At 47.4% G+C, this 24327-nt stretch overlaps 1 protein-coding gene across 1 annotated transcript in view; it reads left to right on the top strand.

The window, feature by feature from the left end:
* Positions 1-24327, top strand: part of FAM171A1 (family with sequence similarity 171 member A1) — a 126387-nt gene that overhangs the window by 89376 nt on the left and 12684 nt on the right. The window contains exons 4-5 of the mRNA XM_059404255.1: positions 4051-4209; positions 8649-8825. Coding sequence (XP_059260238.1) covers positions 4051-4209; positions 8649-8825 — 336 coding nt within the window. The remainder of the gene's footprint in view (positions 1-4050; positions 4210-8648; positions 8826-24327) is intronic.

A 24327-nucleotide genomic window follows, 5' to 3' on the forward strand; every position in this document is an offset into this window, starting at 1 on the left:
TTATGTCTGAACTACACCTCTCCCTTACAGGACAGGAGCTATAGTAGTCTGGGTCTGTGCTGGTCTAGAATTGTCCCTGCCATCATTGTTTGCTGAGTGGTGGCCGTCCACTGAAGGTCTCTGAGCAGAGGAGGAATGTGACCAGAGTGACCTTAGGAAAGTCCGTGTGTCCGTAGATAGAGCAGCAGAGGAGAAAGGCTGCAGCGCAGTTAAGGCAAGGGGTAAGGTAGGGTGGAGGCAGAAAAGGAGATGATGCTGCTGGAAGTGACGAGAGGAGATGAGCCAGTCCGGGCAGTGAGTGGATGCTCAGAAAAATCGAAGGGGAAAATGACGGTGGCCTGGAAGCAAAGCTGGTGTTGAGCAGAATGGGGGCGTGGTGAAGTGGGAGAGGAAGTAGGGATGGTGTTGGAGTGCCTGCGGGGCCTCCAGGTAGAAGTGTCTGGAAGGCAGAGGAAGTGCAGACATGGGGCTTGGAAGAGCCTGGGGCAGACAGGAAGGCCACCGTGGAGGGCAGGCAGTAAGGTAAGAACCCAGAAACAGAGGCGGCAGCTGAAAGCAGCCCCGTAGGAACTGCTTCATCCGGAGGTGGGAGGAGAAAAAACATACTTGCAGAGGAAAAAGCTGGCTGACTTGAGGGAGTAGCATGCGGGACTGTGAACGCCAAGCAGGAGGGGTTTCTGGGCGGGGGTGGTGAACAGTGTGGACCATTGTGAAGAGGTCAGTGAGGAGGATGGCCGAGAAATAGTCCTGGGCTTGCAGATTGTACAGTCATCCATTGACATTTCCGAGGGCGGTGTGTGGTGTGGGTAAAAGCCAGATGGTTGGGGGTTGGGCGGAAGGAGAGGAGGCATTCCCTTAAGGGGACAGCAGCATTGAAGTCCTGTTCTGGTGTTAATTTCCTAGATGAGGAAGGAATGGGTATGTTTGTTGGCTGTGGAGGAAAGGCCAGTGGAGAAAGATGATTGACAAAGGCAAGAAGTCTTGCAGCATCAGAAGCAGAAGTTGGGGTAGAGGCTTGGGTTGACCCTGGAGGAAAGCAGGGACAGAAGGCACAAGAAAAGAGGAAAGAGAGAGATTTTGGAGTACCCAATGGTTTTGGTAGCACAGGGGCTGAGCATTGGGGATGCAGGTAGAACCCCAAGTCTGAGAAAAACAGAAAATTTGAGCACCCGCTGTTGTGGGGAATGGGAGAGGCATCCAGAGCAGACCTAGCCAGGCTTGTCCTCTCGGTCCTCCCAACCCCAGCCAATCCCACCTCGTCCTGAAACTGCGGAAATCCAGCCGTGCTGATAGAAGAAGATGGGCGTGAGGACATGACTGCTCCCCCAGCCACACACAGACACTTTCGTTCCATTTACACTGAGGCCTAGAGTAGCTTCGACCCTTCCCTAACACTTCAGATGCTTCTTTGGTCATTTCAGCAGGCAGAGAGAGGTCTTGCCTTTGCTCTGTGTCTGGGGGGGTGTTTGGTCCCTCAGCAGACAGGGATCCGTGTCATGCTGGTCACAGCTTGTGTCCAATCAGCCGGACAGGCCACGTCCCTGGCTAGTTAACCTGCCCCAGGCATCCCCTCTGTTTGCCCCCCACCCGCCAGCCACAGCAGATAGACCCCAGATGTCTGGCTCGTGACCAAGTCCTCCTGCACAGAAGAGGAAGGGGAGGCAACCGAGAGAGGGCAGAGCGGGGGTGGGGAGGAGACAGAGTTGCATCTCCCACCGAAATGCATGATATACCAGAGAACAAGAGGAGGCTGCAAGTCTGTTAGAGAGAGGGAGGGAGGGGGGAGGGGCAGCCAGTGGCCCCTGAGAGCCGAAGAGCAGCTGGGTCTGGGGTCTTCACGTTCCAGGCCAGTCCCCATGAGGGGGTCAGTGTGATTCCCCCTTCACCTTACAGCAGCCGCCCTTTTCCAGAGGCCTGAAAGGGGGCAAGTGTCCCACCCTGTTCTGCCTCAGCCCTCATGAGGACAAGTCCCTCTGCCCTGTCATACTGTAGACACTTTTCTTATTTAGCAAGTTCGTTTCCCCCACGTGTGTAACCCAGGTGAGCATCGGCAGCATTGTTTCGATTGAAGAACAGTAAAGAAAGAGAAATAAGTTCTCGGAAAGTCACTATAACTGACAGCCATAATAGGAGCAGGGAAAAATGTTACGTAGCTGGGGGTGAGGGTGTGACTTTCTATCTCCAAGCGCAGCAGAGAGAAGAGCAGAGAAGCAGACTACTCCTCCTCAGGCATGGGGATTCCTCGGGGGTGCAAGGTATCCAAACTCGGTGCAGACCGAGGAGGGGACAGGAGGAAGACATCAGTCTTCTGTGACATCAAAGGAAAAGACCAGACTGAGCAGAGCTGGGAGTGAACAGAGACAGACACTTGGAGGCTAGTGCACGGCCGTGGGTTGTTTTGGGGGTAGAGATGCCATGGGGCTTTGACACCAGGGTACGTATCTGTCCAGTTAGTTTCAGTGGAGGTGACAGAAGGTAGACAGGAGTCATGACTTTAGGCGTCTGGCTCCCAGGGGCCTGAAATTGGGGCCTGTGCTTCACGGAGTGGAGAACCAGTCATCTGAGAACTTGGGTGATTTTTAGGTGGTACTCTAGGTGGTACCTGATCCAGGTACCCCAGACTTCACATCTGTCAGGCTCCTGCAGCCTTGCTTGCAGGAAGAGAAATGTGGCCTCTTTGGGGCGCCTGGGTGGCTCAGTTGTTACGTGTCTGCCTTTGGCTCAGGTCATGTTCCCAGGGTCCTGGGATTGAGCCCCTCATCTGACTCCCTGCTCAGTGGGGATCCTGCTTCTCCCTCTCCCATTCCCCCTGCTTGTGTCTTCTCTCTTGCAGTCTCTGTCAAATAAATAAAATCTTTAAAAAAAGAGAAATGTGGACTCTGATACCTTTGAGCTCTGAAACACCCTTCTGCTAGAACCCTTTTGGATAAGCTTATTCCCCACTTGAAACTTTCTGATCAGGGTTAAAAGGAACCCTGGGGTAGGTAGGCATAAAGACCATGGGCTCAGACAGCCTCAGATCTGGGCCAGGGAGCCCCCAACCGACCGCAGGGGAAACCACAGGCCCCGGGGCAGGATGTGACCAGCACTGGCTGGGTGGATCATTGCTTTTGAGGAACGGCTCTTCTAATCCACAGAAGTGTGTAAGTGCCACCACAACTTCCACTTCTATTAATTTGTGTCTTCAGGTTTTTGCTAGTTTTGTGCAAAACGACTTAGCACCTTGACGTCTTGTGACTGTCGCCATAGCATTAAGGGAAAAACAGGTTTGGGTTCTGCAGTCAAAACAACATCTGGAGCACACGCTGCAGACGATGTCTCCGCGGGGAGCCGTCTGCAGGGGCCCCGCCTGTCCTTCTGCACAGAGGAGCTGCGGGCAGCAATGGGAGCATTTCCACCTCCTTTCAAGAGCCTCCTCCTCAAAGAGGCAACGTAATGGGCAATGAATAGGGTGCCCCCCATCCCCAGAGACCAGATGCTATGGCAGCGTCTGCAGAAGCAAAAGCATTGGTTACTGTTGGGCTCTTGTTTGCAATTCTTGCCCGGGGCTGCCCGTGGAATTTCCTTGCTCTGCCTCCACTTGGTCTGTGGAGGTAAAGCAGATTTTACCAGAAGATTGAGGAGGTGTTTGTAACAGTCTCAGAGGGTATGGCTTGCTTTGTTTACGTAAAGAGATGAACCCATCATCTGTTCCTTTCACCGGTGTGGACTTCCTTTCCTAAAATGTTGCCCCCCCCCTCCACGGGCAAATGCTGGGCAGTGAAAAAGCTCACTCACAAATAGGACTTGGAAAGCTTTTTTGTTAAAAACCTAAATAACATCCTGTGTCAAAACAAACGTGACAATGGGCTATTATTTCTAGCCCTATAATAGCATGTTGTCACATCTCTGTGCCCTGCGCCAGTGGGGGAGGGGCGGAGATGCGGGGACCAGGGGGAGGGGCGGGGGAGGCGGGCGGGCGCCGCTGCTGCTGCTGCACGGAGAAGCGCTTCCTGGTTGCTGGAGATTTACTGCTCCTCTGGGAGGTAACTCAGAAGTTCATTTCTGCAGGTGCCCGGCCACAGCCCCGAGTTCACTTCCAGAGGAGAGCTCTGCGGCTGCCTGAGAACACCAGCTACAGCGACCTCACGGCCTTCCTCACGGCCGCCAGCTCCCCATCCGAGGTGGACAGTTTTCCTTATTTGCGAGGACTGGATGGAAATGGAACAGGTAATTGGAGTCTGTTCTCTTCTCAGCGGGGGTTTCTGTGTCTGAATCTTTGCATGTGGCTCGAGGCGTTAGGACTAACTGGAAGAGCCAGAGTTGTGAAGTTGGAGCACGTTGGAAACGGTGTTAGGGGTTCCTGTCTACACCACGGCGGGAATACATGTGAGTACGTTCCTCTCCTTCAGCCATCCTGCCTCATGTCCCTTCGGAGCTCCCCTTTGGTAGACTAAATGTAATTCAGAGAAGTGCTTTTAATTGAAGTTGGGTTTTTTTTTCCCCCAAAATATAAGGCTCTCTGACCCTTGTCCCACTTGTCTCTGGAGTGGGTGCCCCCCGCAGGGATACCCAGCCCCTCCCACCCACGGGTCTCAGCGGGGAGGGGAAGAGGGGCAGTGGCTCTGATGCAGAGAGGCAGGACAACGGGCCCTGTCGTATCTAGGAATCAGGAGCATTTAGGAACGGGAGCCTCGGCGCTCTACCGTGTGCCACCCAGCGTTTTCCCACATCTTCCCACCCCCTGCACTGTTCTCTCCACCTTGACCTGGCAAACAGCGGTCAGGCTTTGATGTTGATTTGAATCCAGGCCTCTAAGTCATCTCCGTCTGTGTCACCCTAGACTGGCCTGACGCAGAGCTAAAAAATCAGAGAAACTAAAAACCAGCAGCCAGAAAGTATGTAGTAATTCCTTACCGGTCCAAAAAAAGACTGGCTCTCAGCCAATGGTGCCCTCGGCACTCGCTGGGTCCCTACTCCTCGGGACTGGAAAGTGGAGGACGTGGAGGTCCTGAGTCATTTCTTGTCTCCCTTCTCCTTTTCTTGATACTTTGGACAAGTCACAACGTCAGCGTGAAAACCGGAGTCTGTTCTGGGCGAAATCGCGGTAGGTGAGGAGGTGACCGCATTTTCCCAGAGACGCTTTTATTGGATTTCCCTGACTTGTCCAGTGCTTTCTATAAATGGATCTTGGGTCCTTCTGAAAACGCTTGTATACCTGCAGCGTCTGATTCATCTTGTAGAATGCTGGCGAATTTCTGGTGACTGACCAAAGTGACCTGGTGATTGGTAACTCCCTTTTCGCCTGTTGCTGGCACCTGCTTTCAGAAATGGTTCTTCCAGTTTTATGCGTGATGAAAATGCAATTAAGATCAGTAATTGGCCATCAGATAAAACTGCATGGCAGTCACTTTAAGTAAACATGACTGGGGGGAAATGTTGGCTTTTACTTTAAGCGTATGGCTTGAGGAGAAAAGTCGTATTTCAGGGAACACGAAAAAGTACAATTTGAGACCATCGTGCAACCTCCTGCCAGTGTCCCCAACAAATGGTGCACAATCACAAAACCCTAACTTGGAGGGACAGCCTCATTCCTGAGAGCTCATTAATTATTCTGTGCCCCACTTCCAAGAGCTCTTGAATAAATTATGAAACCAGAGATGATGAGGAAGGGAGAAGAACGCAAAGACATAGAACTATTGATTTTAGTGGGGTTTGCTTTATTTTAAAATCACTCCCGTTATTTCAGAGGAAAGGAGGAAGGTCTTCAGAAGGTTACATGCAACTTCTTTTCCATTGAAATAACTGACAGCTGATGTGGGAAGAGGAATCAGACACTCCTTGAGCGCTGCCAGGAAAGGCGGCCACCCCTGGGCGTGTTGGTTCACACCTGTGAGGGCAATAGGAGCGTGGGCTTTGCTTAGCACCCCGACATCTCGTCAGCTAGGTGCCTGTTTCTGGTTTTGGGGTGCAGAGCCTCTCTTCCCCGCACCCCCCCCACTTGCTCCTGGCAGGGCCATAAAAGCCCAGCCCACACATACCTATGAAATGGCAGGGCGTAACTGGAGTCTGGGAGTAGTGAATGGAGGCCACGAATGGGACTGGAAAGGGCGCTGGAGGCTGGTTTCCTCGGAGTATTCTTGGTCGTGTCCAGTCAGTGGGAGTTTCTAGAGTTGTAAATAGAACAACTCAGCCCACTTTCTCATTCATTCCCCTGCGTCCACCTGCTCCACAGTTTCCTGGTGTCACACGGGGCAACCTCATCCCCCACATGGGTCCGAGATGCTCCACTTTCCCAGCATCACACTCCCCACTCTGGTTGCTAAGAAGGCACACCACTGCCCTCTGACATTTCCCAAGGGTTTTCAAGGAAGGACTCCTGCTAGTCACTCCAGGAAGACAGAGAGGAGTCGGTAAAACGACTAACAACCAGCAAAGATGGTAACAGAAGTCAAAGCCAGACAGAACCCTAGATGCTCTCCGAACCGAACCCTTTATATTACAAGGGATGGGTCGGAGGCCTCCTAAGCTTGGTCCAGTGGTGCTGTCCCTCACCCTGCTGGCTTTACCTGACTACTATCTTTATTCGGTCATGACAGGAGCCTGGTAACATCAGGAGGGAACAAGAAGGAAAGACCTTATTATATACAAACCTCAGTGCTTTGTCGCAGTCTTAGAATAAGGCCTGGAAGGGAAACAATTGAGCCCTTCCAGAATAAAGAGAGTGGGAGGGTAAAGAGAGAGGGTTTGGGAAGGCATAGAGTAGGAGTGGACATTTAGCAGGGCGCTGAGAAAGAAAAGAAGCCTCAAGAAAGCAGGTATCACTGCCTATGGTTTCTTCTAATGGAGAGCTTTTAAAAGAACCTTAAATCACATGAACCTGATGTATATTGCTTTAACTAAGATGCCCTTTTCTGCAATGCGTACTTACTTCTGAATGTTTATAGCTGAGTCTGTTTTCTTTCCGTAGGCTCATAGGAAAGCATCTAGTCCAGATGATGCAGATAAGAAAAGCAAATCCCTAAGGAGCAAAGTAACTTGCCTGAGGCCACGTGTGCAGCTAGAGGGGGCATCGGGTACTGGAAACCCGGCTTCCTGGATGAGGAGTGTGCAAAAGAAAAAAGGAAGGGAGAATTCCTGAGTGGGCATGAGGAGGCGGAACTAAGTGGGAGGCAAGGTTGGGTGATGAGTCTGGAAGGTTGTTCTAGCCAACCTGCTGCTTCCCTCTGCAGACCTCCTGCCTCGGGTTTGCTGGTGGCAGCAGCGCTCCCCAGTTGAGAACATATGTCCAAGTTGTTTATACCAAATCTAGTGAGTTCCTGAATTTCTCTTGGTTTTCACTTCTGTCTCATCCGGAAAGTCTAACAGAACCTAGAGAGGTACATGGTAGACCTACCTGGCTTTTTACTCCTGTGTCTTCTTGGGGGCAGTTGGCACATTTAGGTCTCCATCCAGAAGATGCTTTGACCAGAAATCTGGTAAATCCTGGGTTTGGATTTTCTTTACCCTAAAGTGAAATGGCCAGACTGCAAGATTTCAGAACTTGAACCTGATTCCAGGATGGACCTTTTGATGAAATTCCCATCATCATGCCTTTTCCTTCAAGGACAGAGATGGGCATAAATTGTGAAAGGTAGCACTGTCGTGACCCATATATACATTGCTCTACAAAGGGTTTAGCTATAACTGGTGTTGAACCCTAAAATTCACTTAGATTCACTTTAAATGTTTATATCTAGTCCTAAGTGGAGGTTTGCATTAACTCAGGGAATTGATAGGTTGGTAAGTATCTAAGTACCTTAAGAAATCCTATAGATTATGTTCTGATGGAGCTTACATTTTTTTTTAATCACCATGCTTTTGTCATTGTGCTCAAGATTTAAAATTATAACAGAAAACATTTTGTGTGATATTATATTTCACTGGAGAAAAATTGTCCTGAAATGGATTACTTAAGTATATAAATATAATATCACTGTCATAAGCATTCCCTGATTTATCTATAAAGTAGGCAGTCATTAAAGCATAGGCTTGGGTAAAAGCCCTCTAATGTAGAATAATTGGGGTATTAAATTCCTTTTAAACAGATCAAAATAACAATGGCAACTAAAATAACTCATAAATATTTCAAGTCCAAGTTTTCAGTAGTTTACTTTTAGTAGAAGCATTCCTTGGGGGGAAAAAAATCCCCCCCCTTTTTTTAAGCAGTTTCTAATGTAAAACATTTGGTTTCACAATGGGGCTCTGCCAAATAATTAACACGTGCATGGGGCTGACTTTGTCTAGGAGTTGATGTCAGGGATTTCTGCACATCCTGTCCTCTCACTTTATAGATGAGTCTTTTCCTTTTGAGGTCCCTTTTTGAAAGCAAAGCACCGCAGTGTATTTGGAGTCGGCAGACCTGAGCTTGGATCCCAGGCAGACCCCCACGCCCCTGGGGCCAGCTCCTGTCGACGACTGCCCTCCGTGAGCCTGTTGCTTTTACGTATAAAATGTGGATTTTGCCTGCCTTACAAAGGTGCAGTGAGGATTTTAGAAATGCCAAGTGCTTACTACAGTCCCTGGCGTGTAGGAGGCACCATACTTTGTGAATGGTGGGTGCAGACAGTGGCCTGAGCCCCACATAGGTCCCTTCTGCACATGTGATGGAGAATCCCTCTTGCTTGCAGGAAACGGCACCAGGTACGACCTGACCCCAGTCACAGCCGTCAGCGTCCACTTGCTCAGCGGCGATGGGACGCCAGTGCTGGTGGATGGGCCCATTTATGTCACCGTGCCCCTGGCCACGCAGAGCAGTCTGAGGCACAATGCCTACGTGGCGGCGTGGCGGTTTGACCAGAAGCTGGGTAAGCGAGACTCCGTGATTGGCTAGCAGGTGACTTCATGACTGATGGATTTCTCTTTTAAGAAGCCCGTCCAAGTCTCCTTTCCTTGCAGGTACTGAATGCACCGTGAGGTTTCTGGCTGATGAAACTCACACCACTGGGTCATGCAGGTGCACTCTCAGAAGGGTCCTCTTGCTTTTGTTTTTGTGGTACACTTAAGCTAACTTACTTGAGCCTTTAAAGGTTATTAGAGCTAAAATCAGCTCCACTAATCTTTAACCTTTTATCCTGTGAAAGTTCTATCCTCTCTCTCGGTCATGTGGTTTTTTAAGTTAATGAAAAAGGAAAAACATTGCCAACAATGTCCCAAAAGAGAAACTAAAATGAGCCGTAATCCCCCTACCTAGAGAAAAACCACTCACCGAATTTTGCATTACATCCTCCTGGTCGTTCCGCCATGCACGTATGTGATAGGTTTTGTTGCTGGATGACAGATTGCCCCAAGACTCAGCAGCTTCAAACAGCACTTGAGCATCTCTTAGCTCACGTTTCTGGAGGGCCAGGGGTCCAGGCAGAGCCCAACTGGGAGGGTGGTTTCTGGGTCAGGGCCACTAGCAAGCTTGCAGCTGGGCCGCCAGCCAGGGCTGTGTTCATCTCGGGGTCCGGTAGGGGCTGGTGATGCGCTTGCAGTCCCGCAGGGCTGTTGCAGGCCTTGGCTCCTCACCAGCCTTGGTCTGTCGGTCGGAAGCTTCCATTCCTTGCCAGGGGGTCCCCCCATAGGGCTGCTCACACCGTGGCAGCTTGCGTTCACCGGAGCAAATGACCCAAGGGAAAAAAAGTAAAATGAAACACAGAAGGACAAGTGGGCAAAATGGAAGAAGTCACCCAGTCTTTTACAGCCGAATGTCAGAGGGGCACACCGTCACTTCTTTCCAGATGCTATTGGTCACAGGGCCCAATGTGGTGCAGGGTGGGGTGGACCATACATGTGTGTGAACGCCCGCAAGTGGGGATCCTTGGGGCCCTATTAGAAAGACTGCGTTCCACAAAATATATTTTTAACAGGAATGGGATTACATGCTGTACGCTGTTCTGTAACTTGCCTTTAAAAATCACTAGCATATCATAAACATCTTTACCAAGCATCCGCTGTGAGTCCGCAACGTCAGAATTAATGTAGTATTTCATTATGTCAATGTGCCGTAATTTGGTGGCCCTGTGCCCTAGAACTAGAGAACACATTACTGTTCTTACCAGGGCTGGGATAAATATCTTTGTAGCTCAATCTTTGGGCATGGCCGTGATTGTTTCCTTAGGATAAAATTTTAGAGGAAGTGATGCTGCTGGATTAAAAATGTATGAAATTCTAAAGCTTTTAATACATCCTTCCAGACTGTTCTGTAGGAAGTTTTATAGGTGATACTCATCACAGCAATATGGGCTCCCATGTCCGTGTGCTTGGATTTCCATACCGTCTTCATTCTTACACCCCCTTGGGTATTCCGTCCCTTGAAAGTCAAGCTTGAAAATACCAGTTTTCAGATGCCCTCGTCCAGGATATTAAAGCATTAGATTTTGCACAAAGATTATTGGGAGATGTTTGATGTCCAATGTATTTTCAAAGATACCTAATTCCATGAGTAGTCAAATCATAGTTCTGGGAATTTATATTTGAAAAGAAATGCCTGTTGGGTAGGGTAGGGTTTGGTTTGGTTTTGTTTGTTTTATTTTGTTTTGCTTTCCAAATAATTACTAACAGGAGCCATAATTGTGTGGAATTCACTGATTTTACTAAAGACGTACTAAACTTGACACTGATGGATGGACGGTGCCATTGCATTAACATACACTGCACGGAGATAGGCTACCACTGACATTGTACGCCATGACTTAGTCAGGACATAAGGAGCCCAGCACTCCCAGAAGCCAACAAATTGAGAGGGGCCTGACTAGGAGAATCTCAGAAGCACACAGGAGAAAGTAGGAAGGAGAAGGGAGACAGCTCACATTTTGTATCCTGAAAACCTGGGTCTGCTCTTGTAAAGCTGTAAGTCCCACCTTGGGCAAATCCCCATGCCTGTTTTCTCATTCAGATAAGACATGTGTTTGTCGAGGCTCTTATTTCTTTGTATATTCTGCTTCTCTCCTTTTGACCTCCCAGCTGGCTGCAAACGTGCCCAGGCCAGTGCTCTAGAGCCGCAGCATGGCATGTGGTTAAGAGCAAGTGGTCTGGGGGCACACTGGATTAGAACTCCGACTCTGGTACCCACTGGCTGTGTGGCCCCGAGCAAATTACTTAACCTCTCTGTGCCAGTTTCCTCAACTGTGAAATGGTGATGATAATAACAATACCTAATGTTGTTAAACTGAGTGTACTAGACTAAGTTCTCCAGAGAAATAACCAATAGTGTGTGTGTGTGTGTGTGTGTGTGTGTGTATGGTGGGTAGGTAGGTAAGTAAAGGAGGAAACCGATTTATTTTAAGGAATTGGCTTATACATTTGTGGAAGCTGGCAAATCCATAATCCGCAGGGTCAGCCGGCAGACTGGAGACCCAGAGAGGAGCCAGTGCTGCCGTTTGAGCCCAAAGGTAGTCTGCTGGCAGAATTCTCTCTTCCTTGGGGGAGGTCAATCTTTTTTCTTGACGCCTTCAACTGACTAGATGAGGCCCACCCACATTATGAAGCGTAATCTGCTTTACTTAGCCTACTGATTTAATATTGTTAAACTCATTTTTTAAAAAATACCTTCACAGCAAAATTGATATGTGCTTGACCAAATATCTAGGGACCATGGCCTAGCCAAGTTGACACAAAAAATTAACCACTCCAAGGAGAAAATGAATTAATGGTTGTAAGAGGCTTAGTAGAGCACCTAGCACAGAGCAAGGACATTGTAAGAGTTTATAAAGTAAACAGAAGCCTCCCTGTCCTGTAGAAAGCTCTCACAGACTGTGCCCTCGAAACCTCTTAACCCAGATCTCTTGAAGGAAGGATCTCTTCCATTTCTCAGCCCACCGTGATCCTGTTCCTGCTACCAACTCATGGGAAACAGGTCACCAAGGAGCTGCACAACTCTGAAGGCAGGTGACCTCCTCATCTGCTTTGAAGTCTCTGCAGCGTTTGAAGGGCTTCCTTCCTTATGAAGGGCCCTCCTCTGTTGACTCTCTGACTCAGTTTCCCCCTGGGTCCTCCTCGTCTGCTGGCTGCTGGCCTCTGTCCTCTGCCCAGCTGCTACCTTACCTTACATCAGTTGCTGGGTCATCTCACCTCTTTCCTCACTCCCATGGCTCCCCGTGTACCCAGGTCCTGGTTTCTGCTCTGTGTTTCTGACCTTCCAGTAGACATCCATTTATGAATGTGCCATGGGAAAGTCAAGTCCAAGATGCCTAAAATTAAGGCTTATTAGTGAACTCTCACTCCAGCATCTAAACCTCTTCTTGTTCCCTTTCTTGGTTAAGGATATCGTCTACCAGACCATCAGAGTAGAAACCAGAGAGTTGTCCCCACTTTATTCCTGAAGCCACATCTGGTCCTGTGTTGCTGTCAGATCATCATTTTTCAAGCTTTCCCTCTCCCCATCCTCTCCATGTTACCTCTGCCTCGGTTCAGACTCTTGCCCCATTTTCTGCCCAATTCCTGTAGCTGTTGGCGGGCCTTCCATCTCTCTTCCCTCCACTAGGTCTTCTGTATCGCTATGTAGGTTATTTTTCCAAAGCACAGACCACTTTCCCACGTGAGATTGTCCCCAAGCTACTCGTAGTGAACCAGTCCATGCTTCTCGGGCACACAGATGCCTTCAGAGCCAGCCCCTGCCTATCACTCTGCCTCATTTCAAGCCACTGTCTTCTGCACACCTGCATTGCTACAGCACCAAACTGTCTGCTCTTCCCCTTCCCCGGCTGCACTGAGGGGTCCCCATAGCTTGTCACATTATGTGGGCGGGATCTCTATTTTCAAATCCCTTTCTCCAACCCCTAAATAGTCATGTAGCCCTTCTCACTTAAATTGTATGTATTACAGGGATACTAGAAATACGTATGAGCAGGGCCTTGCATTTTCTTAGTTATCAGGGCAGTTGAATGTATTATGAAATAACATTTGTACTTAAGAAGACTGTCTACACAGAAGACAATCATATACATACGAACAGAGAGATTGCACGTACTGTGATCATGGCAGTCCTTGTGAGGCAGACAGGAGGAGTCAGAACCGGAGGAGATGGCAACAGGGTGTTGGAAGCAGAAACTCAAGTGATGTCCTTTGACTATGGAGGAAGACGTCACAGGCCAAGGAACACAGGCAGCAATGAGAAGTTGAAAAAGGCAATGCCACAGATTTTCCCCTGGGAGCCTCCTTCCTCCAGAAGGATCCAAGCCTGTGGACACCTTGACTTGGGCTCTGGGGAAACTGACTTCAGACCTTTTACTTCCAAAACTACAAGAGAATACAGTTGGGTTGTGATTTTTTGTTTGTTTTTTTTTAAGATTTTATTTATTTATTTGACAGACAGATCACAAGTAGGCAGAGAGGCAGGCAGAGAGAGAGGGGGAAGCAGGCTCCCCGCTGAGCAGAGAGCCCGATGCGGGCTCGATCCCAGGACCCTGGGATCATGATCTGAGCCGAAGGCAGAGACTTTAACCCACTGAGCCACCCGGGTGCCCCACTTTTTTTTTATAGCAACCTAAAGGAACAAAGATGCTGGAACACAACCATACCCATTTGTGGATGGTCTGCATGAGTGCTGTCTCATTACGCCCATGGAGCTGAGTGGATGAGACAGAGACTGGATGTCCCCACAAACTTAAAATACATACTGACTTCATACAGAAAAATGTGATCCTTGATCTAAAAGGCCTGCAACAGGGAAGCTCTTACCGTTCTAGTATTAGAATGTAGACTCTAGGGGCACCTGGGTGGCTCAGTTGGTTCAGCATCTGTCTTCGGCTCAGGTCATGATCTCAGGATCCTGGGATCGAGCCCTCCATCAGGCTCCCTGCTGCCTCTGCCTGCTGTTCCCCCTGCTGACAAATAAATAAAATCTTTAAAAAAAAAAAATGTAGATTCTAGCTCATGGTCTGCAGGCCCGAAGTGGGGGTGCCTGGTGCAGCCACAGTCTGTACTTCCTGCCCTCTGGGTAGCCCTCCAGCATTGTGCCAGGAGAGAGAATTGATGCCCAGAGTGATAACAGCTTTGTTATAGGGCAAGACTTCAAATTCACTAAAGAAAGATGAAATCGCTTTTACTCCCATGGGACTTTTATTTGAAAAATAAATCCACATGTTAACACTAACTTGAATACCACAGTCCGTGACTGCCAGATAACCAAAGTGTACTCTTAAGAGAGGGACCTAGAGGGGCTCCCTTTCAGACACCGTTAGAGTGGCCTCCGTATTTGATGCCGCCATTTATCGCTCTTGTCTTCTGCTTTCTTTTAGTGGCTACAGTTATCTTTTTTCTTTCTTTTGGAACATAGGAGAAGTTTTCCATTATACAAATTAGCATCTCCACCCTTCAACCCACATGTTCGTCGGAGGATGACCGAATAGATCAGCACTCTGAGAACATAAGTACAGTTGGATTTTGTTTAGTATGTTACAGCAGTTTGAATTGGCTCATTGTTACGTGCCCTTTCAAAAAAAAAAAGCTTTTTTTTTTAAGAAGTGCAGCTTGCATATACTAGAATTCAGACCTTTGCTGTATTTACATGCAGCACTGAAGCTGTCGTGTTCAAATGCCACTTGATGCTGCAGGGGGGGACTTGGTATAGTGAGCACAAGTCTTTCTTTTGAGTAGTTAGTGGATTTCTTGAACTTATGATCTTCTAGTGGTGCGCTTTTGCAAACTAGAACAATGCCAGTGTCTGTGTCATGGGTGGGGAGAGGGGAGGGTGTCGTGGACATGCACACGTCCTCGTCAGTCACATGCGGGAGTGCAATGTGTCCTTTGGAGGAAGTGGTTTTCCTGTCCGGGTCTGGCACATGAAGTTTCACTGATCCTGTTGAATGCATCGTAGCTGAGGCTTTCTGGGCCATCCAGGAGCATTCTGTCAGCTTGCTTTTACAGGCATTTGCTCTCTCGCCTAGAACTGGGACAGCAGATGGCTGTCCAATGTTCCCCGGTTGTCAGACTGTGATCTGACTTGATGCCCTGAGGAAGGGTCACTTCTGAACATGCAAACCAGGTCAGTGGTTCGGATTGAAAGTGACCGAGTGACATTGGCCAAGAAATCAACCTTTCGGTTTCTGGATGTGATGAGTTTCTGCCGTTTAATGATCAGTTGGGTTACTGGATTTGAATACTCTCATACTAACGAGATGACAGAAATAAAAGCATCTTCTAAGTGGAGCTACATTGTAGAATCCAGTTTTAACTGCCTTCCCAAAACACAGCCTGCAGAGTGTGTGTGGGTTGCTATAGAAATGGCAGTTAGTGAACCACCTCTTAGCATGCCTGTATGGTGCATATGTAGCAGGCAGGATCCCCTCTCAGAGCCGGCCTGGAGGGGCTTGGTCTCTGCTTCAGACGGTGAACGCGACTGCCGATCCCGGGCTCTCTGAATTAGTCCATTTCGGTAAGTTACAGACAGCCTGCCCTCTGAGGTGGAGCTTGATTTAAAACATAGATCTGGATGTTTTTTCCATTTCATTGTATTTTTTGGTGGGGGGAGGTAGCGATAGGAGTTCTTATAGCACCAAATTATGTTTGGAACTGGCAAAAAAAATGAACCTAATATCACTGCCTTATCTTCTCTCTCTACCCTGAGCCCTACATCAGGAGGAAAGGTGACATACCAAATACTGAGATGTAAAGACTGAATTACAAGGATGAACTATATTATACGGGCTGGGCAAAAGTTAGAACAAAAGGAGTTCATGTTTCTAGCAATTAAGTGCATATTTACTTGCGTGATATTAATTTTAGAACCATACATGCCATCGTTTATTTTTTCAAAAAGAACAGACTCTGGGGACACCTGGGTGGCTCAGTCAGTTAAGCCTCTGCCTTTGGCTCAGGTCATGATCCCAGGGTCCTGGGATCGAGTCCCACATCAGGCTCCTTGTTCAGCAGGAAGCCTGCTTCTCCCTCTGCCTGCCGCTCCCCCACTTGTGTGCTATTTCTCTGACAAGTAAATAAATAAAATTAAATTAAAAAGAACAGACTCCGTAGGTAAGAGTACTACAAAGAAGGAAGCAGACTTACCTAATCTTAAGTGTGATGTCTGTAGATCCTTAAGAAAGATGGTAAGAGGGACGCCTGGGTGGCTCAGTTGGTTAAGCAGCTGCCTTCGGCTCAGGTCATGATCCCAGCGTCCTGGGATCGAGTCCCACATCAGGCTCCTTGCTCGGCAGGGAGTCTGCTTCTCCCTCTGCCTCTGCCTGCCATTCTGTCTGCCTCTCTCTCTCCCTCTGCTCGCTCTCTCTCCCCCTCTCTCTCTCTGACAAATAAATAAAAAAATCTTAAAAAAAAAAAAAGAAAGAAAGAAAGATGGTAAGAAGTCAGTCTTCTCCCAGAGAAGGCTGTTTCTTAGAAACAAATAAATAACTCCCAGGAAAGGAGTCTCCACTTCCCCAGATGTTAAAATGGCCTGCAAAAGTGAATTCCGGCTTCTGTTGGATATGTCGGAGAAACCAAGGTAATTTACCTGCAAAGAAAGCCGACCGAAATGATGGAAAGGAGAGAAAGGAACACTGGAGGGAGGGACAGGATGTCATTTGGGTACATGGTGATAATCCGGCCGAACTCTCGCTGACCGGAAATCTCACCTGCCACGTGGCCAACAAACTGCTGTGGTTTCGAGACACAGATGGGCATCTTTTCGCCACAACAGACCATGAGCATCACCGCTTTGACGCGCGGCCCCCCCCGTTGTCCGAGGGGAGAACGCTCAGGCTGAGGAGCCCGTGTGCTGCCGGTGGGGAGAACAGAGGCACAGTATTCTCAGAACACGGACCTTTGTTTTTCAGTTGTTGCCTAGCAACTAAAAAAACCATTCTTGTGATATCAATCCATTCCTAGGAATCGTTAAGCCTTTTGTGTTTATAGCCACCACCTGCCCCCTGCCCAGCCCTGAAATGAGACTTTTCAGAGAATAATGAATGCCATCACATGGGCTACATTGTCATTGTGGGTCGGGGCCATTTTTGTTCTGAGACCTTATTCTTACAGACTTCATCTTCCCAGTTGTCACTTTACACAGAACTAGAACTTCCGTGCTTGAGTTTCCCCGAAACCGTTTTTGGCAAGCTTTACAAGTGACTGTTGCCCGCGTCGTGGCCTTGGAGTGCGTACAGATCGGTGTGTTCCTCCCGGAAGGAAAAAATGTGTCTTACGATCAACTCTTACTTGCCACTTACAGAATATTCACGTTGTGGATTTTCTGTGGCAAATTTTATCCTCCCGCCGGCCTCCTGGTCACCTGGAAGCCTCCAAGCCCCCTCGGCCTGCGTTTGAAGCACTGTGTCCGCCATGGCTCGTTCTGTCAGCCTGGGTGAAAAATAGGAAGGTGGAAGCTGCCATAATTTACTTTAAAACCAAATGATTTTAAAATGTCTTCTATTTTCAGTTCTCTCCATTGAAATGGATAATGACGGGGGAAGGTATTTGTGATAGAATTTGCACCATGTTTAGCAGGAGTCTATAGAGTATGGGCAGCGTGAAGCCCAGCAGTTGAGGCAGCTTGGGCTGGGACACTGGCTCCTCCTAGTAACCAGTGGGCTAGTAGTTGTGTGATGTTGAGCAAGCGCCTTAACACCCCTGGGCCATAAGTTGGAAAGAGTGCCTCGTACTCAGTAGAGAGCTCTGGGCATTATTACAGTCATCACTGCTGTTACGGAGCTCGTGTTCAGCTTCTACAGTAGGGGTGAAGCATGATATAAGAAAGGACAGGTACAGGAAAGTCCTAGTGTCCTTAAATTGAATATCCACTCTCAGCCAGGGCTGCTGTGTGGCTGGGAGGCCCCAGGTATCCAGTCTGACTGGCTGGTATGTACCTTTGTTTCATATTTGTATGAGCTGGTCTATGTTTTGAATGTCAGTGCTGTTTCCCTATTTCCAAATAATTCTTACGGTTCAAAATAGTTTTGATTTGAGCAAAGCAGGCACATAAGTCCCCTGCTGTGCCAAACAAGTGTTAGCCTGGCCGGCTGCCCAATGTCCATACTTCAGCCCCAGCCTGCTCTTCCTTCTTACAACTCTGTACCCTTGATCTTTACAGCAACCCGTGTTATTGTCCTGACCTCCCAGGTGAGGACCCCAGAGAGGAGGACTCAGGTGGGACAAAGATCCCAAGGTCTTGGCTTTCCTGAGTAAAATGCCAAGTTTTCCAAACTGGAACCTTTTGGCCCAGAGAGATTCTTTGGTGTATGGGAATTATTTTCCAAGGGTTTTAAAATCTGAGGTTTGGGTTCTGATATTAATCTTATAAAACTTAATATGAGGAACATTCTGCATCATCAGGATGCGATACTGAATTTAAAGCTACCGGATACTGTCATTGCCTGGAGCTACACTAAGGAGCCGACTAGTGGATAGAATAGAATCGCAGAGAGAGAACTGAACTGGATAGCTGCCATGCATCAGGGACCCTACCATATTAAGAAAATGTAAGATCAAAGTCTGTGGAAAGAGGAGAATTTCTTGGCAAGTTCAGCTAGAAAAAGGTGGCAGGAGAATGAAATCACAGCACACTGAGTTCAAAAGCTTCACCCAGGGGCACCTGTGGGTGAAGCGGGCTCAGTGGATTAAAGCCTCTGCCTTCCGCTCAGATCATGATCTCAGGGTCCTGGGATGGAGCCCGGCATCGGGCTCTCTACTCAGTGGGGAGCCTGCTTCCCCCTCTCTCTCCACCTACTTGTGATCTCTCTCTGTCAAATAAATAAATAAAATCTTAAAAAAAAAAAAAGAAAACAAAAGAAGCTTTGCCCTATGTCTCGGTCATGTTTATACAAGTGACAAGTGCCTCAGAGTCATCAGGTAGTACGTTACATTGCTGTTTTTTATTTTAATTTAATTTGAAATTTTATAGCCTGTTTCTGTTTCTTTTTTAAACTTGCTTTGGTTTCAGACTTTTGTATGAGCTACACTCTTTTATATTGGGATATTTTTAACACATAATGACTTTTTAAATAATTTGAACACATTGCATAAGAATTTTGTTTCCCTTCTAAATTAATTTTGTACGTTAATCAGGTCTGGAAATCATCGGAAGGAAAGATAGTCCTGGCCTGATGTCTGTTTTAGGCAAAGCTTCATCAACACTCCAGATTTAATCTTGGAAATATATGTACTACTGAGAAAACCCTTTACATAGGTCATTTTATCTTTTGAACTTTTATTTATAAGATTGATTTATTTATTAGAGAGCACAAGTGGGAGGGACACAGAGAGAGAGAGAGAGAGACCTAGACACTGCACTGAGCGCAGAGCCTAACTCAGAGCTCAATCCCTATGACCCTAAGATCACGACCTGAGCCAACACCAAAAATCAGTTGCTTAAACAACTGATTTTAAAATGGGGTACCCAAGCACCCTCATTTTATCTTTAGGAATAACATTCTGCCTCTTAGTGCCTCTGCCCCTTTGGTAGTACCAGCCTTAGCCTGAACAAGAGGGGTAGCTGCTCTAACCCTCCACGTTAGAGGACCTCACTCTGACCCTCATCCAACTGTGTCCTCTCCCCATGGCATAAGACATCCACTGACCTAAAAGGATATGGTCACCTAGAATCTAGAATACACTTCTGGTACCCTAGACTCCAGGGTTCCCTGCCCACCCAGTCCTAAGCTGGTTTCCAGGTGCCGTACCCCAGGTCCTTCTCCCGAAGGGCAGACCTCTCCACGCATATACACATAAACATGCCCCAGAAGGGTGGCCAAGGAGTGCCCACTGGCTGGGTCATGAGCCTGGACATGGAGTAAGGATCCATATATGCAAGAGGCAGAGGGTGAGTTGAGAAGGGGTAGAGGTCTCAGACCAACTCTCCCCATGCCATTTGTTCCAGCACATAACTAAAAAGCACTGAAGAAGGGACTCCTGGGTGGCTCAGTTGGTTAAGCAGCTGCCTTCGGCTCAGGTCCTGGGATCGAGTTCCACATCGGGCTCCTTGCTCGGCAGGGAGCCTGCTTCTCCCTCTGCCTCTGCCTGCCTCTCTGTCTGCCTGGCTCACTCGCTCTCTCTCCCTCTGTCTCTGCAAATAAATGAATAGAATCTTGAAAAAAAAAAAAAGAAAGAAAAAGGCACTGAAGAATTCTACATCCAGTCCTAGACTGCGGATTCTATAAAGTTATGTTCAAGAGGGTAGGACACTTTTATTTAACAACACAATCACGTGCTTTGTAACTTTTAAATACTTAGATATGTTGTAATGGACATCCATTTCTACTCTTATCTTGAGTTCTGCAAACGTTAGGGGTGAGCCTGTCCTTGGGCAAATCACTCCCTTCTCTGAGGCTAGTGTTGGTAGCCTCGGAAATGAGAGAGAGAATACCGACCTTTCAAGGTTGTAGAAGGACTGGAGAGAGACAAGGTCCATGAAGCACCTGGCATATAACCAAACAGAGATGATGTTCTATGTTGATTTGTTTTGCCCCTTACCCGGAGTCACTCCTTTGAAACTATTTGTGTTGATAGGCATACGCGTGCATAAACCAGACACACACACAGAGCAAACCCAGCCTACAGAGGATGCACTCTGTTCAAGGGGTCTGCAGAAGATCTGCAGAAGGACCCTTGCTTGCTCCAAAGTATGACCCAGAGACGCAGCTGTACGTGGCTGCCCAGGGATTTCAAATGGGCAGTTCGAAATGTGCCTGCATTGACGAGGAAGAAAAATAGGATCATTTGGAGAAAAGTTGGTTTTTTTCTTCCCCTACTCATTCTTGGCTGAGCTTATCCATTAGCAAAGCAGTTTATATTACTAGAAACCAACATTTCTCCTCACTATTCTCAGAGCAGCCCTGGGGGTGGGAAGCTACCATCTTGCTTAATCAGAAAGAAGCCAAAATTCAGCACAAGCACAGCATCCCAGGGAGTGCAGGAGAGACGCAAAAAATGATTTCCTCTGGACTCCAGATCCTTCCTTTCCTAGTATATGGGATTCTTCCTGCATTCCGCTTCCATGCCAAGACTTGATGCGGCTTAATAGAACGATGCACCGCATCGAGGAATGCAGAACAGCCCATTCCTGGGGATGTTCGATTTGGCCCATGCGGGTGGTTTGGGGGCAGTCGTTTGTTTGTGGTGTTTTAATGTACTGCCAACATTTAAAAATGAAAGATTTCCCATGGAATTCTTCTCTGGGCTTCTCTTTTCTGAAAACTGAAGAGTTCAGCAAATATTTATTGAAGAGCTTCTTTGTGCCCTGCTTATTCCGGGGTCAAGGCAATGACAAAACAAAGCTGGGAAGGTCCCTGGGATTGTGACGCTTTCTCTAAATGAAGGTGATAGACAGCAAGCCAGCTTGCTTCATAGAACCTAAGTAAGACTGTGAGGTAGAGTGATGTCCGAGAGAATGATTGGTTGGTCAGAGCCTTTGGAGAAGTGACATTAGGGCCGAGGTCCCATAGATACCTAGGAGCCTAATGGGAATATCTTGGGGGCAGAACATTCTGGGCAGAAAACAGTCAATGTAAAGGGCTTAAGGTTGAGATCGATGTGGCCCCTTCCGGAGGCAACAGCCGGGTCCGTGGGCATCACTGCCCCTTCACAACCGCATCTGTAGGCATTTGAATTTGCCAGCTCCTGGCTGGTCCTCTGACGAGTGACTGGGTTATTTTTTTAAATATTGTAGAAATTATTTCTGAAGTCGCATCGAGCACTGGCTGTCCAGTTGGTGCACTGCGGCAGCACTGTGGGAAATGGCATCACGGTTTTCCGGAAGAATTGCCACGCCCACAAGAGTGCCAGTGATTTAGAGCTTTGCTGCTTCATGTATGGTCCACAGCTAGAGAGCCTGTTAGAACCTCAGATCCACCGAGTCAGAACCTGCCTTTTAACAAGCTCTCTGTTGTAACAGGCTCTTCGGCAAGCATTGGTTTGAGGCATCTTATTGCATCTGTACAGATGTTTGTAAACTTCTCTGTTACGCTCTCCTTCATTGGGAGTGAGTTTTCTAATGCTGGGGAGTAGTGGCTGTGCCTCCCATAGACCTGGTCCGCTCCCTCCACCCAGTCTCTTCTGACATATAATTGCAAGATGGATATCGGATTTAGTGGGTAATGAACAAAATTTCCCTCCATATGGGTATAATTAGCCTGTACTCTGATACAGAATATCAAGAAAGAAATACCTACTTTCTAGAAATTTATATATAACTATTATAAATCCAAAATTCGCTCATTACATTTTATTAATGCTATTATGTATCCTAATGCTTTCAGCTACCTATTTAAGGCATACGCTTTCTATAACTTTGCCAGAATCTTAATGGTTTACCATTACTCTTTTCCAAACCTTGGTTCAGTAAGGCTTCTGATAGCTCAGCTAAAGCTTCAAGGAAAAAAGAAGAGTCACTTGCTTAGATTAAAGTTATTTTTAAGAAGGTACTTCTCAAAAATTACCCTAAAAATACCCAGGGAACATGGTGTAGCTGAGTACAGGTTCATTTCTTGTTTTAATTTCTAATAATTCAGCATATCTCTGCTTTTATGCTTAAACGGAAGGACGTTGGTTGTAGTGAGTTGCCCTTAATTTTATTCTTATTTAAATCAGTTCTAAAATGTGGTTGCCTGAAGCCCTAAGACTCCAACCATCTGTACAAAACTTTTTACTCTTCAGTTTGATTGCTTTCAACAAGAATGGTTGGATAATTGACACAATGTAAATACTTTGCTATGTAATTAACAAGAAATGCCTCCCCCTCAAAGATCTCATGGAAGAAAAATTCTAAAGAAGGAAGCATAGCTACTCAAAGGCATGAACTTGAATTTGGGGAGAAACAAGAAGGCTGTGCCACAGTATCATCAAAGTAGAAATTGTCGCCACTTCTGCTATACTGATACATGTGACTTAGGGCTGATGGAGTTGTATATTTGTATATTCGTATATTCACCATGCTAGTTACTGAGCAAGGGTCACAGAGCTGGAAAGAGAACACGGTTACTGGCCGTGGCCAGCAGCTGAGAGGCGAGACCGTCGTGGGTTCCTACCACAGGTTCACGCCCTTCCCACCTCTCACTATACATGTCCCCAAATATCTTGCAGTGAAAAATGCAGACGTAGGAGTCGAAACAGCCATGTTTCACAGCATGGCTGTTCAGTACTCACCCTTTGACCGATAGAACTTCTTGGAGGTGGGTTTTCTGAGTGGCTGTGCAATGTCCTCATGAGTCCCAGCTCCTAGACCTAGATGCATTCACCCCAGTCTCTTTCAAGAGAAATAGATCAATTTGAATATGTCAGCTTCAGGAGGGAGAGCACCCAACTACCAGTACCTACCTGAGGACCTGACAAGAGCATTGTGAAACGGCTCCAGGATTGTACCCGGGGCCCTTCAGGCCCTCTGCCGCGCCCTCTGCCGCATGTGCACAGTTCACATAGCTAAAAAGTGGCAGAGCTAGAAACTCACCTGCAGGATTGTCTTACGCTGGGGAAGGCGCCCATGCAGTCAGCTGGCCCTTCAGACAGCTGGACTTGTGTCGGCCGCATGTCGGTGACATGTCTCACTGCAGGAGCAGTGGCTTATGTCTCTGTGCATCGCCTAATGCACAAGGGGTCAGCTTCGGCAATTAGTTCAAGTGTCAGTTGTCACTTAGAGCTTCCTTTTCAAAATAAGTAGTGCTCCCAATATCAGGGTTTTCTCTGCCTGTTACCAGATGCAGAGATGAGTTAGCATGGTTCCTATAAAAGGGACTTCCAGGAGGAGGAAATATGGCAGGCAAGAGAAGCAAGGTAAATATGAACCCTACAGGGCATGTTTGAGTTCAACATGGGTTTTGAGCCCTTTTTCATATTTTTGAATTTTGATAGCCATTTGTTATATTTTTTAACTCACTTTGCTTTATATTTTGCAAATAAAGGCTGATTTCATGACTGCTTGGTCACATAACAAGAAGGTAACACTCTTGGTGATTGCTAAGAGAGCCCATCAGATCTTACAGGTGAGCGGGAATCTTGCCTTTCTCTTGCCTGTCAGTTATTGGGTGTAATAATCTTGGTGGTTAAGCATAGCTTCCATATTAAGAACTCATGGTGATTGATGCACAACGAACCTTGCCAGCCGAATACATTCCTAATTCATTTTCAAAAGACGAGGATGACTTTCCAGCAAAGTATGTATTCTTGAAAATATCTCTCCGTCTTTCTACTGGGTAAGCTTTAACTCTAGAAAATGATAATCCAGACAAAAACTGATCTGTGGGTATAGTGTGGAAGGAAAGAAATACTGAACTTAGATTCGGAACACCACTGCTGGATAACTGGTGTTGTTCCCCAGTCCCTCACACGGCCTCTGGACATTACTCAGACACAGTTTTAAGAAGGTGGGTCATCTAGTCCTGATGGCCAAGTGTAGTGGTGGTGGTGGGG

This window comes from Mustela nigripes, chromosome 6, assembly GCF_022355385.1.
Source record: "Mustela nigripes isolate SB6536 chromosome 6, MUSNIG.SB6536, whole genome shotgun sequence".
NCBI classification, from domain to species: Eukaryota; Metazoa; Chordata; class Mammalia; order Carnivora; family Mustelidae; genus Mustela; species Mustela nigripes.